The following is a 16,889-nucleotide window of genomic DNA, read 5'->3' as shown; positions in this document are numbered from 1 at the left end:
TGGTGGTCCGGCGCCACCGCGGTTGGATTTGCAAGACGCGCTACCGGAAGGATCTTGAACACACTCCCATTGCCCCCCTATGACCCTTCAGCCCCCTGCGGTATATGTCTCATATTGTCCTTGATTGAAGTTCTCAGATGTCTTGCCCTTCCTTAACTTGCCTCGTCAAGCTTGTATACAGACAAGAACAATGGAGCAGCCAACTTCTCTTACCGAAGCAGCAGTCGGCCTCGATATGTTGATGTCCGTACACAGTCGGTCACGCTCGCAGTCACGCTCACCATTCCAGCTCCCTTATTGCATGATCGAGGGACAAATGACGCCTCCATCGTCCCCGGCTCCTCTCATCCGAAATGATGGGCCGCGATTACACTTCTCAAAGCTGCTTCGAAACTCCCGGTCTCGCTCGATCAGATTGAAGCACCTCATTGACGGCGGCTTTCGAGAGAAGAGCTGTAAATGCGACGATGTCACTACTGCGCCGGCGGATGTGAGAGTGGCCACGACACAACTGAAGCCTGGTTTCCAATTTCCGCTTCTACTTCCTGACTCGCCTCCTGTCACTGAAAATAGAGAAACCGAAGCCGAAGGAGAAGAGAACTCATCTGTCTCGTCGACATGCTCATATTCCCGAACTCTCCTGCGTAGAACGTCGGCAAGTCATCATGACTTACGTGCCTTGGCTCAGGCGCAGAGATATGATACTTCATCAAGCCCCGGGACGCCTTTACTCCCGAGTCCTATACCAAAAGAGAATGAGCCTCTGGATTACGGACTTCAACAACAGCTACGTTCCTTCAAAGCACATGAACTAGTTCTCGGGAACGACGCAAGCCAACTTTCTTCCTTGAACCAGCGCACGCCCATTCCTTGGACACGAGAACGGATGTCTTCCTTGACAGACGAGGAGTGTGAGTCGATCAGTAGTGTGCAGATCCTGGCTTACTATTGCAACGACCCGGACGTATCGAGCAGCGGTGAAGAAGAGCTTGAGGACCAGGAAAGCCTGGTGACGGACCATGCTCGGAACACGAAAAGAGACACAACACAATGTTCTTACTCTCAAGTGCGACAACGTACCTTCAACAAGGACGACATTTCAGGATATGACTCTTCCTCTGACCAAGAGGAGGAGCATCCACCTGAAGCTGAATACATCTATTATGAAGAAGAGACAGATGGGCGTAGCATAAGCTCAAGCACGGTGTCGGAGTCGCCCATGCCAGTCACACCCACTGAATCTGAACATGACCACTACAGTCGGAATCGCGATACAGCGACGCTCAGTTCATCCGACGAGTCTGGTTGGCTGGCGAACACAACGTCTCATGCGGAAAGGCGACGAAGGTTCAAAGCACGCTTTTATCAGGTAGTCCAGCACCCGTGGACCGATTCATTTGCATACAGCAACCATGCTGGTGGGGAGGACGAAGATGAAGATCAAGTGGTAAGTCTGATCTCTTTTTTACTTCAGTATCAAACCGAAAAGTGCTCGTCTACTTCTCAGATCAAAATAGAATGGTTTTTTGTTTCTTGGTTCTCGGAAGGATATTTGACTGCATGGCTTGATGAGCCCCCCAAGAGCCATCTTCTGCCTCTCTGCTAGAAGAAAGAGAAGAAGGATTACTTCCTTGTGATTTCCAGAAAAGTCGATCTCTTACACCATTGAAACTAACGCTATATCTTTCGCAGATGGTTGCCACAGTCCTCATCGGAGTCGGACCCGGCAAGCCAAGACTTGTTCAGATTCAACGACCACCTTCTTCAACCTCAAGCCAGTCCAGACTCGCCCTTTCAACAGGATCCCAGTCCAGCCTGGGAGTTTCTATGGCAAGTGAAATTCAGCAACATCAACAACCATGCAACTTACCGACTGTATTGGCAACCACAGCGAGTCTACCTCTTCCGGTCCAGAGACAACCAGAAACCCCTTCTGAAGACCCCTGTCCTTCAACTCCAATCCAAACATCGATACAAACACAACAGGAATCACTTCTCGAAGTATCTGCTTTCAGTCCTTATGATACTCCTGGCCCCAGTGATGCTGATACAGGTGTGCCACGGACCGAATCACAAAGTCGAATCTATCCTCGGCTCCACCATGTTTCTTACGTACAGCCTCAATCATGCTATCTATTCGATGCGGATGCCGACGCGGGCACCGACACCGACACCGACATAGAAGATGAGCCGGAAAGGGGCTGCACAAAAGTGGATGTCAGCGCACGAAACCCATTAAGATCCTCTTCAGTCTTCTACAGCAGCGGTCTGTTGCCTCCTCCATTGTATCTACCTTCGAGAACTAGGTCGAGTATATCAGACCATGGTGTCCTCAGCAGTACTACAGGAGGCGCTAGTTGTAAGGGAGAGGCCGATGGTAGAATTGCTACCTTACACCACCAACAGCAACTCCAGAATCTGGACGATCCATTCGTGGTGACTTCCTCACCGAGAAAGTCGAAGAGTGAGCGTAACTTGCGTCGTTTAGGGGCTGCAAACTGGGCCATCCGTGACGACAGGACTAAATGGCCTCGGGTGCCGGACATTCTTGACACGGACGAAACCACCAGGTGGATGAGCCCAGGATTGAAGATTGGCTATGACGATGGCACGAAGCGGACAAGAGTGGTTGGTGACTCTTACACCTACACCAACTGGACAACCTTTCGCGATCATTCCGAGAGTGATGTCGGAGCCGATAAGGACATTCCCACCAGACAGTCGTCTCGGACTCGAAATATATCTCCAGTTTCTCCGACTATCAGAGTCGCAGCCTCGTCACGGATTCGAAGACTAGAAAGAATACTGAAAGCAGTCACTCAGTCCATCGAAACCTTCCCCGACGGCATGCTTCGGCTGGATTCGCCCGCCATTTCAGAAATGAGACGACATTGTTCTATTTCTTCGGTCCGATCCACAGCTTATTCTTCACTGAAATCTATGCACAGTCACAACATCAACAGCGCCGACTTTGACGATCAGAACCAAAACGACATATGTATTGACGCGTTCCAGAAGATATTTCCGAACGCGCCGACGCTGTTGACCTCGGCGCTGGCGGCGTGGATCATGGTGGATCTATATCTCTCGCGACTCCTTTCAGAAGAGGACCCGCAATCACAAGAACCGCGACAACAGCCACACAGGTCTGAATCTGTGTTCTTGGATTGTTGTCATCGAGGGCGGAAGACGCATTATCATCATGATGGCTCGGAGTGCAGACTTTTCGGGTTCCAGGACGTCCTTAAAGAGGAATCGTTCGGTCGAGATGATACGATTCCTAGTTCCGCGCAGCAAGAAGAACAACAACAAGAAGAAGAAGAAGGAGGAGGAGGCGGAGGAGAAGAAGTAGAAACCCACGAGTATCAGCACAGAAGAGACTCCCCTTGGGAGCAGCACTGGTCTCACGCACAACCAGACATGAATGCACTCACAAACACAAATACAACAGCAGCATCAATCCACAAGGAGGGACGTCGAGACTACTATATCCCAGCCAAAGCAAGGAGAACGCTAGGCATCATCAGCCCTCGGATCCAGTTCCACCATCACGACCAGATCTCCACCACAGCTAACCCGTCGCCCACTCTGCCGACCCAGCACCAGCAAGGCTTGCGATCGTCGAGAATCGGGACTGGTACCGGAACCGGCATTGACCACACCGTCTCGACCAATTCGCATGGCCGCGCATACGCTGAGCTTGATCTTGATCTTGAGCTGGAGCTTGAGCTGAAGGAAAGGGTAGAGGCAATTTACGCTCACGTCCCCATCGTCGCGAGAAAGCTGGTCGAGGCTCTGCGAGGCAGTTGGGACGAAGATGTATGGCGGTCGTTGAGGGTGCTGGTGGAAATTATTGAAGGCTTTGGCAGAGGGAATACGTCGCTTTAAATTTGAGATTTTTGGAGATTTGAGATTTCTTTTTCTTTTTGAGATTTGGGTCCTTGCTAAGGGGAGGGAAGGGGGTAGCCGAAAGTATCGAGTATTCGCGATCGATCGAAGATCGAGGAGTCGAGGAGTCGAGGAGTCGAGGAGTCGAGGAGTCGAGGAGTCGAGGAGTCGAGGAGTCGAGGAGTCGAGGGATTTATAGACTCTGAGTTTGAGGAGTCTATGCCCCTGGGACATACTTTTAAGCAATTGGTTCGTAGGTAGATATAGTTGGTATTATTTGAACCTTGGTGATTTCATTCTATTAATCAGTCTTTCTGGTTTCCATAACATAGGTCGTATACGCCGTCAAGGTCTGATGCATAAAGGTCAATGACAATTGTAGATACCAGACATTACTGTATATTCCTTAGCAAAGCCTTTTTATAAGAGCAAGCCCTCTTTAATTTGATCCCAAAGACTCTTGACTCTTGACTCTTGACTCTTGACTCTTGACTCTTGACTCTTGACTCTTGACTCTTGTTTCTTGTTTCACAGTACAGCCAACTTTAGTACTCATATCCAACCCAGTCCGGTTCAACACCCCACCCAGGCAGGCATTCATTCCCCACCTCCCACGCCCTCCCTATGCAGCTCAGCCAGCCCGAGTCTGAAGTCTGAACTTCAACAACAGCGCCGGGGCCCGGGATCAGCTTGTGCAGTTCAGTTCCAGCATGCCGACGGAATTGTCCGTAGAGCGACGTAGTTTCTTACAACCCAGGAAAAACCAGAGGGCGGGGACCGCGTACTAATAGATCAGCATTCGAAATAACATGGTCGATGACAGATCACGAGGGCTTGGACAACCAGAGACAAGAAGGGACTGAGAAACAGAGCGAGCTTGCTATGCAACAGAGAAAAGGAAGAAGGGAAGAGAAAGGCGTTCATGAACGCCCATGGAAAGCCAACCCCCTAAAGTAGAGAGGGGAGGGATGGTTGTCCATCATGTATCCATCCCGTCATCACGAACGAGGAGCGGTAGGAATACATATCTTGTCTGCGGGTCAGTCGGCTGTCTCCCGGGGCCTGTTAGTGGGAATGTGATCGAATGGGATGGAATGCATAGCAATTGGCTCGAAGGCCGTTGTCCTCGGGAGAAAGAGTGCGGGAGGATGAAAGACGAGGTCAAGTTCTTTGACACCGACTGCGCCAACTCCGAGTCGAAGTCTCTGTGGAGGGCGGGGAATGCGGCCAGCGGGATCCTTCCGTTGAGATGGCGGATGCGGAAAGCGGGATAGCGGGTAACAAAGACAAAAGACAAAAGACAAAAGACTGGAGACTGATGCTTTGACTATTCTTGCTCGACAGCGATATACAGACTCGTATGAGCGTATGAGCGTATGAGCATATGAGCGTATGAGCTGGTCACCACCCTGCCGCCTCTGGCCATACGTCTTGTCCGGTCGCTGCTTGGTTCCGGTCCTAACTATGACTCTGTCCAGTCAACCTGCTCTGTCACGGGTGCGCCCCCTTCCTTGGTATATGAGATCTTCAGTCGTAACCGGAGTTTCGCAGGGAGCGACTAGTAGAGAAGTCAGCTAACCATTTGGTAGAGGGTCGACAAGAAAGCAAACTTACCCCTGTTGCCGAAACTATCTTCATGCCTTGAATTGCTTCCTCGCCTCCCTCAAGGGTGCTCTTGTTGATGGCCTGCAACGTCAATTTCTGGCTCTTTGGCACCGCGGCTTGCAACCCCACACCGATCAATTGGTCGAAAGCTGAGGTGTTTTTGAATCGCGCAAGTGCTTGAATCCCACCGCCACTTCGCGAAACCTGAATGGAAACCGATAATCCATTCTTATTGTAGACGGGATGTGCTTGGGTTGCTCCCGGAGCAGGACTAGTAGGCTTGGCTGTTCCATTGCCGAAAAGGTCCATGATCGAATCCGTGTTCGAAGCCGGCACCGGACTCTTCATCTGGGGTGGGGGACTGGAAACAGAAGAGCCACCTCCGAGAATATCCGCCAGCAAGTCCGCGGTCTGCTGCTTTCCATTGAGTGTGGCGCTGCTGTCCACGGCCGGCACATCCGTTCCACCCATGAGATCCAAGAGCATGTCCGACTCGCTGGTTTTGGCAACCTTGGTATGGGTCTTGCTCTTCAACATCTTTCTCTTGTCTTTGGCAGGTGCGGCCGCCTGACCGAAGACTCTCTGCTCTTCCTTGATCTCTGGAGGCGGCATCTTCTCCAACACCCCGCGCCGAATAGAGTCGTAGCCAAAGAGATTGCTGTATTCCACCGCCCGTTGTTGGATTTCGACACTCAAATCCGACGTCCTCGACTGCATCAGGCGGCGTATCCGTTCGATTTGGGATTGGTCCGACATTCTGGTGGTCAGTTTCATCGCCGACGTGATGATGAACTCGGTGACGACCTGATTGGCATAGGTCGAGTTGAGGATGGTCGTATATAGGTCAACAATATCACTTTCTTTGACCTCTTTGACAACCTCTTCCTCCTCGTAGCTACCCCCGCGCAATAATGCGTCGCCATACTCGCCAATGACCCACACCCCGGCCAGTGTCAGCGCCTCCTGTGTGATGTCGGCCTTCAACGCCGCGTATAGCTTCTGAACCGAGTACGTCTGTTGATCCGGCGAAGTGGCAATGAGGCGGACGAAGGATGACAGGATTTGTTCCTTGACGTGGTTGCCGGCCAGCTTGACCACTCTCAACATGGTGTCAATATGCCAGCGTTTGTTCGGCGCATAACGGTCGGCGGCAATCCCAATCTGCGTCGTCATGACCGGTTTGAACTCCGTGTCGGCGACCTCTAGGAAGGCCAACAGTTCTCGAATCAACACCCTTACATTGTCCTCCCGAATCAGCGTGAAACTGAGGTCCAGGGCTCGTCGTCGAATCGAAATGTCAGGGTCTCTCAGACACTCCAAAATGGTGTTTCGATGCCGTTGGACGGCATTAGGCTCGATAGCCACCACCTTGATCAATGTGTTGAGTGCGACGTAGCGAATATTGTTGTCTTTGTTGGCCAGAAACTTTCCGAGAATATTGACCCCAAGGACGCGCAAGCCTGAGTCGGCCTCTATGTCGAGGATGGTCAGGACGGCTTCGTAGAGGATTGAATTCCCAACATTCTTCGTAGCTTCAGTGTTGGTGGCTACTTGAGCCAAAATATCGTTCATTTGTTCGCTTGTGGCCGCGTCGCCTCGCCCGAGCACCCTCAGCAGTCGCAGGATTTTGACCTGAAGGAAGGGATCTGTGATTCCTGATACATCATGCTCTGGAGTGTATCCTGAGCTGGTCAGGCTCTTCAAGGTCCGGACCAGGTGTGGCACGACTGGACGGAACATCTCGACCACTCCTTCCTCTCCATCTTCTGCCTCGTCTGCTTCGCACAAGCTTATGATCAATGTCAGCCCACAAAGAAGCACGCCATGGTTTCGGTCTTGTATCAATAGTTTCGCCTTTTCCAGGAAATGTTCTTGAAGATCGGGGACTTTCCGGCATATCCGCATCGCGCAAAGAGCTGCCTTTCGACGAATATAGGGATTTGCGGTGGATATCAAGGTCTCGATTTCGGGGAACAGGTCTCGGGACATTTCGACGGATGCGATGTTGCCGAGTGTACACAGCGCGAGGCCGACAACATATTGGTTGGAATGATTAAGATCACTTTTGGTTCATGTTAGCCAATGCTGCAGACCGGACCCATCAACATACTTCTTCAGCGAGTTTGTGACGAGGGTAAGGACTTCTTGGTTCTCGTCCAGAAGCAGCATCGTCCCCAAATAACCCAAACGCTTGTCCGCAAACCGTGGAGAGGCGAGGAGCTTCAGACATTCTATCTGGCCAAAGTGCGTCCGCTCGCCGAGCGTGAACAGGTATAGCAGTTTGGCGACATTATTGCGCCTGGGAATCCATCAGTCACGGAAAGCCTCGTAGATAGAGGCATCAAAGACCGACCGGATGTTTGGATCGTGGCTCTCTTCTCGAAAACTGGCTCGAATCGCGGCGCTTTCCTTTTGGACCACGGCACGCTCGTCAGCGATGGTCTTCGCAGCTCGCACATTGCGAATGAATTGCTTGACTAATAGAATGTTAGCAAACATCATGCCGTTCTTCGCGGGCTACACACGAGATGTCATGTTGAGCTGACCCTGGTCAGGGTCGACTTAAGGCGTCACTGTTTCATGGAGAAATGATACTGATCCGGTCCAAGTGAGATACTGAATCTGCCACTGCTGAGTGAGTGCAATCCTATGGGCGAATGATGCTTCCGTTGCACCCCTTGTGGTGTTGTGAAGAGTGTTAGATGCGCCCTCCAACTTGAAGTGTCAATCCACGACTTGATGCAGCACAAAGTGTCCTCCGCATTTGCCCAATCGGAGAGCGGCATTGCATATAGGGGGGACACCGCGGTCAGACATGCTCACGTGACATCGTGATATCGTTCGCTCCCTTTTACTCCTCTGTATACGTAGTATATCTATCTCTTACCCACCCGGTCTATCGCAGGTCGTTGTCGCTTGGTCTCCAAGTGGCCTCCAGCTTCACCAGCAGAATGTATCCGACCATCTTTTCTTTGATCGCCAAAAGATGGCAAGGTTGCCCACAGGTGACTGCGTGGACAACAAGAATAATGAGTTCAATTCCAGCGCCGCGTCAACAATGCTCTGTCGTTCACCTCGCGTAGTACATCTCTTCGTCGCACTTACTTCTGCATTGCTTCCTGGGATAGACCCGCGTTACCAGTTCACTTACCAGAGTCTTCTCTTCATTCCAGTTTCCAAGATGCTACCATTCTATGGACCTCGTTCTGGGGCTTACATTGACCCGATCGAAGTGCAACCACTACTCGATCTAGACGAAACGGAAGACGCTACTTCCCCGAAGAGGTGGCCGCCAACGGTGCTGTTCCTCCACAAGAGGTTGTTGTTAAAGATGCTGCCCGTCCCCAAGTGGTTGTTGTTGAAGATGCTGCCCGTCCCCAAGTGGTTGTTGTTAAAGATGCTGCCCGTCCCCAAGAGGTCATTGCCAAAAATGCTACTCGTCTATGGGAGGTTGACATAGAAGATACTACTCATCTACAAGAGGTGTGTTTGGTTACCCTTCTTCGAGCACGCAACTAAGAAAAACATAGGTCCGAGCCATCCGTATCCAAGCACACGGCCTTCCCATCCGCCCCGTTCGAATTTCTGCCTCGACACACTTGGCGGTCACAAAGCTCATCCTCACTCTCGTCTTCCTCTCTGTGTCATTCTTCAGCACTACGGCTTTCTGCGCCATCGACAAGTCTGCGTCGGGTTGGCCATACGCAGGAGCTTTGGGTGGAGTTGCGGCGTATGGTGGCGTTACGACCATTGCAATGTTGATGGATGTATTCATGCTGGATGAAATTTTCTGGCCTGGGGCAAGGGCAAGGGCTGGTATGATAGCGGCTATGTTCTCTGGAGGTATTTACGGATGGGCCCTCAGCAAGACCTGTGGCTGACCAGCACCATGACACTCATCATGGGGAAGCGAGGAAGCCGATGATATGTGACAGCGGTCATACAGCAGACTCCCAAGAAGGGCGTTACGAACCCTCCCCGCAGGGTGCACATGTACCAGGAGCATTACCATAAGGCACAGCCTGCTGAAATAGGCAATCAAGCGCTTCTTTTTGTCTCAGACATGGGGCTTACAATGCAGCCGAATTGCTCTTCTCATGATTGGCCCCCCTCGCGCTGAAAACAACAACCACAGGAGTGTCACTTCAAGACTGCTCGAGGTGTATCTTGTAGGCAGGCTAGTACACTGCACTTCTTCTCTTGCATTCCGCTTGTGTCCCGCAAGTGCAGTATGGGTGTTTAGGTAGCAGTGCGTTGCGGCTTCAATATCTGTCTGTTTCCAGCTCGTTCCGTCAAGTATCACCGAAGGATGACCTTATGGGGGCATCGAGCTTTCGAAAGATTCCAATGCGCATGGCACGGTGGCCGAGTTCGGTCGTAGGTCTTGGACAGGCTGCCGCATATCTGAGAGGGGTAAGTTGAACGTTGGAGGAGGTCATGGGTTCATCATGAGCCTGGTATGTCTAGGGTCAGTAGACGAGGCCAATTCCCTGCTTGCTGTTGAGTCTCAAATCTCATTATCGGTATCTTCCATTGCATGGAGCACAGGAGCTGTGGGAGTGGGAGTGGGAGGAAAGGCACGGGTGACGTCGACAAAACTCCAACCCAAAGGCTGCGGTTCGGGTTGTTTTACGAGATACGATGCAGTCAGAGGCGTTGGGAGGCTTCTGGGGCGCTTCGGCTACAAAGGGTCCCGAATCCAGTTTGCATCAGTCAAGACCCGATCGACGGTCTGGGTATGTAGTAATAGAAACATTCAACCCAGTGCCCCCGTGTCAATCCAGACAGATCATGGATGCCTACTCATTCATAGCCATGTTCCACTATCTGCCTTTCTCATAGTACCTTGGCTTTTCTGCTCTTGCATCCTACTCATAGTACTATGGCCGCTACCGCTACACATTCCGGTAGCCAGGAGGGAGACCTCCTCCGACCCAGGCCGACGAGAGCCTTGCAAGAGGCCCTACGTGCCGCCGGCCAGCCTCCCAACGGCTTTACTGATGCCGGCTCTGGCATCTCAAGGTACATGTCATCTTCGCAACCTTTTTGTGACAATACTGACGCTGGAATCAAGTGGGCGTTCGACACCCGTCCCTCAAGATGCCCCCCCATCCGCTCACTACATCTCTACGGCGCGAAAACATGCTCGAGCCAAAGCGAAGCATCGCATGTTCCATACCATCAACTACACCGACCGAGTGTCTTACTTTGACCCCCGAAGCGACTACCGCGACTTCCGAGGCTTTTTTGTCTTGTTTTGGATCAGCCTGTCCATCATGGTCATCACGACGGGGTTGCGAAACATTCAAGAAACAGGCCATCCACTGCGAGTAGAGGTCTACTCCCTGCTATCAAGAAACGTCGTTTCCCTGGGATTGGCTGACGCCGCTATGGTCGCGAGCACTGTGTTGTGCTTGTATTTTCAGAAGTTCATTCGGGGGCAGACTGGAATCCTCCGCTGGGGAAGAGCTGGAATTTGGATACAAAGCATCTACCAGGGTCTTTGGCTGTTGTTCTGGGTGGAGCTGCCCTTCTTTCTGGGCTGGACGTGGACGGCCCAGGTCTTCTTTGCGCTTCACACTCTGACGTTCCTGATGAAGATGCATTCATATGCCTTCTACAACGGTCATTTAAGTGAGACCGAACGCCGCCTACAGGAATTGGACAAGCCCGAAACGGCAGACATGGCAAAAGCAGTCAAATATCCCAGCTCGCCATCGCGCCTGCAAGAGGTGGATGCAGACAGCTCGACCGACGACGAATCGTTGGAGGGACTCGTTCAGCTTCGTCAAGACCTGGCCACAGAATTGACCTCTCCGCTGGGGCAAGTCACCTACCCGCAAAACCTGACGCTCTCCAACTACGTCGATTATATTCTGTGTCCGACTTTGTGCTATGAGCTCGAATACCCTCGGACAGCCAAGATACGTTGGATGGAGTTGTTCTACAAGACGCTCGCGGTTTTCGGTTGCATCTTCCTGATGATCACCATCAGCGAGGAGTTTATCACGCCGGTCCTAAACGATTCGGCCATCCGGCTACGCCATGTCACTTTCTTTTCAGACCGGGCACTGATTCTGGCCGAGACCACCAGTCTCATGCTGTTCCCGTTCATGATCACCTTCCTTTTGGTGTTCCTGGTCATATGGGAATACATTTTGGGCGCCTTCGCCGAGATTACCTGCTTTGCCGATCGGCACTTTTACTCGGATTGGTGGAACAGTAGCGACTGGCTCGAATTCTCGCGGGAATGGAACATCCCGGTATACCACTTCCTGCGGCGACACGTCTTTTTCGCCTCCAAGACATATTTCTCCACCTCGATCGCCATGGTCATCACTTTCCTGGTGAGTGCGCTCGGCCACGAGCTGATCATGGGTTGTATCACCAAGAAACTGCGTGGCTATGGCTTTGCTGCCATGATGCTCCAATTGCCTATTGTGGCACTTCAGCGCAGCAAATACATTCGAGGCCGTTGGGTCTTCAACAATGCCACCTTCTGGAGTAGCATGATCCTGGGCCTCAGCTTTATGTGCAGTCTGTATGTTTTGGTTTGAGGGCAAATAATGAGGAGAGTCATCGTGGTTGGAAAGGGTGGCCCTCCGATTGGATGAGGTGGATGGCGTTCAGGGATGATGAATATAGAAAGCCACATACATATACACACCTGTATTATAAAGATCGAGGTCCAAACGGCCTTGCAAGAAAGACTATTCTCCAAAGACAACTCGGTCGAGGAACTCCCAGAAGCCACCTCAGGCGTGCATACCGAACTCCGACGCTACTTTCACTGTCTCTATACTACCCCTGATCCATCCTACCACCAGTCACCAAAGCGGTCTGCAGCAAATCAGGCTTGCTACTATTGATGGTTCCAAAGGGATGCCAAGAGGCTCGCGAGGAAGGACAGGATGCCAATGTTCGATATTCCAAGTTCGCGGCGTTGACAGGAGCTGAGATTGGTCACGTCGCACAAGGCTGAAACATTGGTTTCTCTGGAGGCGTCGAGGGCGCACTGAATTTGACTCTCGAGGCGTTGCGCAAGACCAAGGTCTGGAACGGGCAGAACACGAGCCTCACCAGCGTGTTGGAAGACAGGAGAACATCTGCTTGACATTCGCGCGGCTGCTGCCGCTGCACGAACAGGGCATCTCGCTCGCCGATATCGCCATGAGCTGCGACCACCGCTCGTGCGAGAACGACATCGACTATGCGCGCGGCTTCTTCGCCTTGCTCGGCCTCGAGTGGAAACTGCATTTCACCTACGAAGACGGCATTTTGGAGATCCTGCGGTCGCGGCCACACCACGCGGCGCGTCTCGCTGGCATGCATGGGCCGAGGGGCCTGCCTGCCCCGTACTCATGGGCGCCGAGATATCTGGCGCGTCTGCAGGGTCGGATCTACGGCGGATTCGATGCCCAACTGGGCTCGTTGATCGGTTATTGGCATACCGTGGTCGTCGAGAGGATGGTGAAGAGGTTTGTCGCGGACACTGGGTCGTATAACGGGTGTGTTTGTAATTTGATCGTCACCGAGGCTAAACACGGAGGAAACGATCCTGATCAGATTCAGATGGGCGCCGGCCAGAACAGTAGTAGCTGTCATGCACTGCCGGTGGGTCAGGAAACGGAAATCCAAATCCAATTCTACCCGGAGCATTGGACGACGGAACTGGAAGACTGGCTCGAAAAGACAATCCCGTCCGGCAAGGCGCGACTCCTGTGCGGTGAAGGAATGGATGTCAGCTACGACGAGAGCACCGATCAACACGCCCGCATCGTCCTCGCGGCAACATCGACCATCGGTCCCGTTGCGGATTTGAATCTGGATGATTGGGGGCCGGTTGCGGGAAGCGCGGTGGTCAATTCACCAAGGTTAGGACGTGTTCGAGACGGGAAACTGCGTTGGTTTTTGGAATAGAAAAGGAGTACTTCTATCCTCGAGTGGATTCTAGACTATGTACACTGGCCCGGAGAGCCGCTCGAGAGCACACAGGGAGATGTAGACTTGGTTTCATATCTTCAAGTGATGAGAGAAAGATGGTCTGCCTGCTGGACCGCTAAGCTAGCTTGTAACGAAATCAAGCCTTCTCGGTCATTGCAGGAGCATGTCCCTTCTTCCATTCCTCCACCACACCAACATAATCCTGCGGTCCATAAGGATCGAATATGTCGGCCATCTTGCCTTTTTTCCGATATGACCCGACGCGCAAGTCGCGCAACAACATATCCAGATACGGCACGGCGTCGAAGACGAAGTCGGGGAATCTTGGGCCATAGCCGATCGGATACCGCCATCGACCGAACTGGGTTTGCAAGACCGTCTGCCATTTGATATCGTCTTCCGACTTGGGCAATCTATCGAGCTTGTCGTCGAAGAAGGCCGAGATCCAAAGGGCTTGGACGGTGGCGCAGATCGAAGTCGTGATGGTTGACACCATGCCGGCAAAGGCCAGATTGCGGCCCGATACCATCGCAGGGGGAACCATGAACCTGTACATCCGGAGAGGTTGGTGCATTCTCTCGGCCAGTGTCTGTTCAAGCTGGGTTTTCCGTTTAGGCTGGGTTTTCAAGCTGGGAAATCGCTGAAGGATCTCGACGTCAGCCTCTTTGGTTAGATCCTCTAGATCCGATGGCGAATGGTGCAGGCCAACTTCAGCCTCGAGACCTCCCAGAAACTCGATGGAAGGCTCCTTTCTCCATCCTGTGGCGAGCACCACGGCATCAGCGTCGATGGACTCGCCGGACGCAAGGCTGATTGACTTTGCGCCGAAGCGTGCAATCTCGTCGATGTGGACGCGAACCTTGCCTTCTCGGACCAGATCGAAGAAACTTGTGGGATAGTTGTGGATGCTTAGTGAACTTCCAACGTAGAAAGCCGGATCCCAAGGTTTCAGCTTCTTGAGCTCAGGGTGAGAGTCATACTTGTTCAGTGCGATGACATCGGAAGCAAGGATCTTCCAGAATGTGCTGACTATCGCACGGCCGATAAAAGTGCCGTGGAGGAACCACCGAACGCCAGAGTAGCCGTCTTCATCACCCCAGATGCAAGGGCTCAGCCAGGTCAGCAAGCGAGTGTGCACAAGCTTCTCCAACCACTTCTTGAGTGGCGTCACGTACGGCGGAGCCATCCACACAGGTCCATGGCCCGACTTACGGATCACCATGTCAACGGGAACCCCGGCTTCGGCATAGGCATAAGCGACATCCCATGCGGACTTTGCGCCTCCGATGACGACGGCGTGCTTCGCCTCGTTGAGGGTAGTCGCATGCTTTGCGAAGTCTCTGACGTGGAACAGCGAGCCCTGGTACTCTTGCATTCCAGGTAGCTGTGGTACATAGGGCTGCGAGGTCAGGCCGGTGGCCACTATCAGTTTCTTGGTCCGTAGAGTCGGATTCTCAGAGGACGATGTCTTAAGCAGCCAGCCACCATCTTCGGTGGCCGTGACAGAATCGACTTTGGTATTGAAACGTGTGCGACTGTAGACACCAAACCTTTTCGCGTAGTCGGTGAGATATCGATGAAGAACCGTGCCTGGGATATGTTGTCCGGGCTTCACGCCATAGCGAGCCTCGTCCATGGGATAATCAGGATATTCATACGTCCCCAACATGTTGTTCGACTTGAGCCCAGGATACAGGCGATCTTCCGCCCAGACTCCTCCAACAGAGGCGTTCGCCTCGAGAACCACCACATTTTTAGCCGGATGTAATTCGATGTATGTCTTTGCGGCGGCCAGACCATACCAGCCTGATTACCCCGCGAGATGGATGTCAGTCATGCTGTCTTCAACACGACCACATGGTCGAGGCGCAAGCCCACATGTCAAACATTTGGACCGTGCGACTTACCAGTGCCGATGACGACCAGGTCAAATGTGTCCATTTTACCTGGCTTGTTTTGCTTCCGTTGTACTTGATGAAGTTATCCTGGAAGACAACACACATCCGAGTGACCAATTTACTGCCACTGCGGATAGAGGGCTGGCTACCGTACTTTACTTCCCAGTCGAGGTGGCAGTGAAGGATTCAGGTTGTGCGGGCAGCTGCAGTTTGACAGGGCGGGGAGTTTGAAAGGTCGGCAGCCGCAACCGGTCAATAACATACCTGTACCTATGTGACCCGTCGCTCGGTTCCGCCACTCTGAGCACGCCCAGAACTGATAAGTTGAAAGACGTCCCCTGAACACCAACCGAAAGAGCCTACCTTGAAACCTATCAGGTAGCGCGCCCCATGGTCCACTCGCGAACCGGGGTATCTACCCTTCCTAGCGGGGAGCGAGATTCTTCCACCACTCAACAGCACACAATATCTCCACTGAAGCAAGGTACGCTTTGGGAGATTAGAACGTACTTACAAGGATGCAGAAACCAGCAAGATCGTCTCGTTTCCTTCCGAGTCTTTCCTGAACGCAGGCATCTCCTCCGAGGTCGTCACCACAACCCTTTCGACCGTCTAGCAGAGTCTCGAGCCCGGTCCGGGGAAGCTACAGTCCTAAAGTACGCTGTACCAGACTGTCACTGCTGTTTGGCAGCACACCTTTTGCGCACCAACCACGCTGATAGAACATGCTGAGCGATAAGAAAGCAGGCTCGAAGAGCTTGTTGGCATATCCGATGCGTATCCGAAGAACTCTATGTGCTGTAGAAGACGCACGGCAAGCAACCGGGGTGCTCGACGGTCCACTGACGAGCTTGGCAGTGGAGCCACGAGCCGTTTGAACTAATGGCACGGCAGGCGCCGCAAGTTGCCAGTGGCGCGTGGAGGGGGAGGATGGAGGGATGGAGTACAGAGTAGGAAACTAACTGACTGCCAGGAGTGCCTTTGGACCAGAATTTTCCTATACAGTTCAAGTTGTAGTGTACGACAGTTGACAGCAAGACTTTGGAGTAGAAGTAGAGCAAGCTGAGCCCAGAGTAGCATACAGTCCTGTCATAGAATATGTGAGACCGGGGAGTGTCGGTTCAAACTAGTACCAATATGGTTAGACTAATAGCAAGCCGGCGGCGGGCGAGTTCCGGCTTGCCGCTTTTTCCCACCAATAGAGGAAGCGCAAAACTCTTATTTTCACATCACTTTTGGGTTCAGCTCTACTGCAGTGCAGGATACACTAACACCACTACGTACAAGCACACAAGATGATACCTGCGTGATGACACTGGTAGATCAGCAGCTTTCCTTCCCTCTAACGCCGATATCACCCATCTTGTCTCACAATCTAGTTTGGACGCTTCAACGAAAATACGGCTGGATGCATCCAACTTCAATGGCGATCAACGACAGCTATGCTCGCCACGGGTTCCTGAAACGGGCTGTCGTGTTCCAATGCCCACATCTACTTGGTCGAACATGCCCGAGATAAGATATACTTTTTGACTTTCTCCAAGCCGTCAGCTA

At 52.4% G+C, this 16,889-nt stretch overlaps 5 protein-coding genes across 5 annotated transcripts; 3 read left to right on the top strand and 2 right to left on the bottom strand.

The window, feature by feature from the left end:
• Positions 1–301: 301 nt before the first annotated feature.
• Positions 302–3,888, top strand: A1O1_01127 (uncharacterized protein; the record flags this gene model as incomplete). The annotated part of the gene is made up of 3 exons (XM_007722040.1): positions 302–1,447; positions 1,706–2,053; positions 2,119–3,888. The coding sequence occupies 3 exons, from the start codon at positions 302–304 to the stop codon at positions 3,886–3,888; spliced, it is 3,264 nt and encodes a 1,087-aa protein (XP_007720230.1).
• A 1,462-nt stretch (positions 3,889–5,350) lies between these two features.
• On the bottom strand, positions 5,351–7,992 carry A1O1_01126 (uncharacterized protein; the record flags this gene model as incomplete). The annotated part of the gene is made up of 4 exons (XM_007722039.1): positions 5,351–5,446; positions 5,503–7,555; positions 7,604–7,792; positions 7,847–7,992. The coding sequence occupies 4 exons, from the start codon at positions 7,990–7,992 to the stop codon at positions 5,351–5,353; spliced, it is 2,484 nt and encodes an 827-aa protein (XP_007720229.1).
• Positions 7,993–10,375: 2,383 nt separating this feature from the next.
• Positions 10,376–12,050, top strand: A1O1_01125 (sterol O-acyltransferase; the record flags this gene model as incomplete). The annotated part of the gene is made up of 2 exons (XM_007722038.1): positions 10,376–10,515; positions 10,568–12,050. 2 exons carry the CDS (start codon positions 10,376–10,378, stop codon positions 12,048–12,050), a joined length of 1,623 nt encoding a protein of 540 aa, XP_007720228.1.
• A 613-nt stretch (positions 12,051–12,663) lies between these two features.
• A1O1_01124 (uncharacterized protein) lies at positions 12,664–13,413 on the top strand (the record flags this gene model as incomplete). The annotated part of the gene is made up of 1 exon (XM_007722037.1): positions 12,664–13,413. The coding sequence occupies one exon, from the start codon at positions 12,664–12,666 to the stop codon at positions 13,411–13,413; it is 750 nt and encodes a 249-aa protein (XP_007720227.1).
• Positions 13,414–13,573: 160 nt separating this feature from the next.
• On the bottom strand, positions 13,574–15,378 carry A1O1_01123 (uncharacterized protein; the record flags this gene model as incomplete). The annotated part of the gene is made up of 2 exons (XM_007722036.1): positions 13,574–15,243; positions 15,345–15,378. The coding sequence occupies 2 exons, from the start codon at positions 15,376–15,378 to the stop codon at positions 13,574–13,576; spliced, it is 1,704 nt and encodes a 567-aa protein (XP_007720226.1).
• Between the last annotated feature and the right edge of the window lie 1,511 nt (positions 15,379–16,889).

The sequence above is a fragment of the Capronia coronata genome (genome assembly GCF_000585585.1).
Source record: "Capronia coronata CBS 617.96 chromosome Unknown acBCG-supercont1.1, whole genome shotgun sequence".
Classification (NCBI taxonomy): domain Eukaryota; kingdom Fungi; phylum Ascomycota; class Eurotiomycetes; order Chaetothyriales; family Herpotrichiellaceae; genus Capronia; species Capronia coronata.
This window is presented reverse-complemented; position numbering and strand designations above follow the sequence as displayed.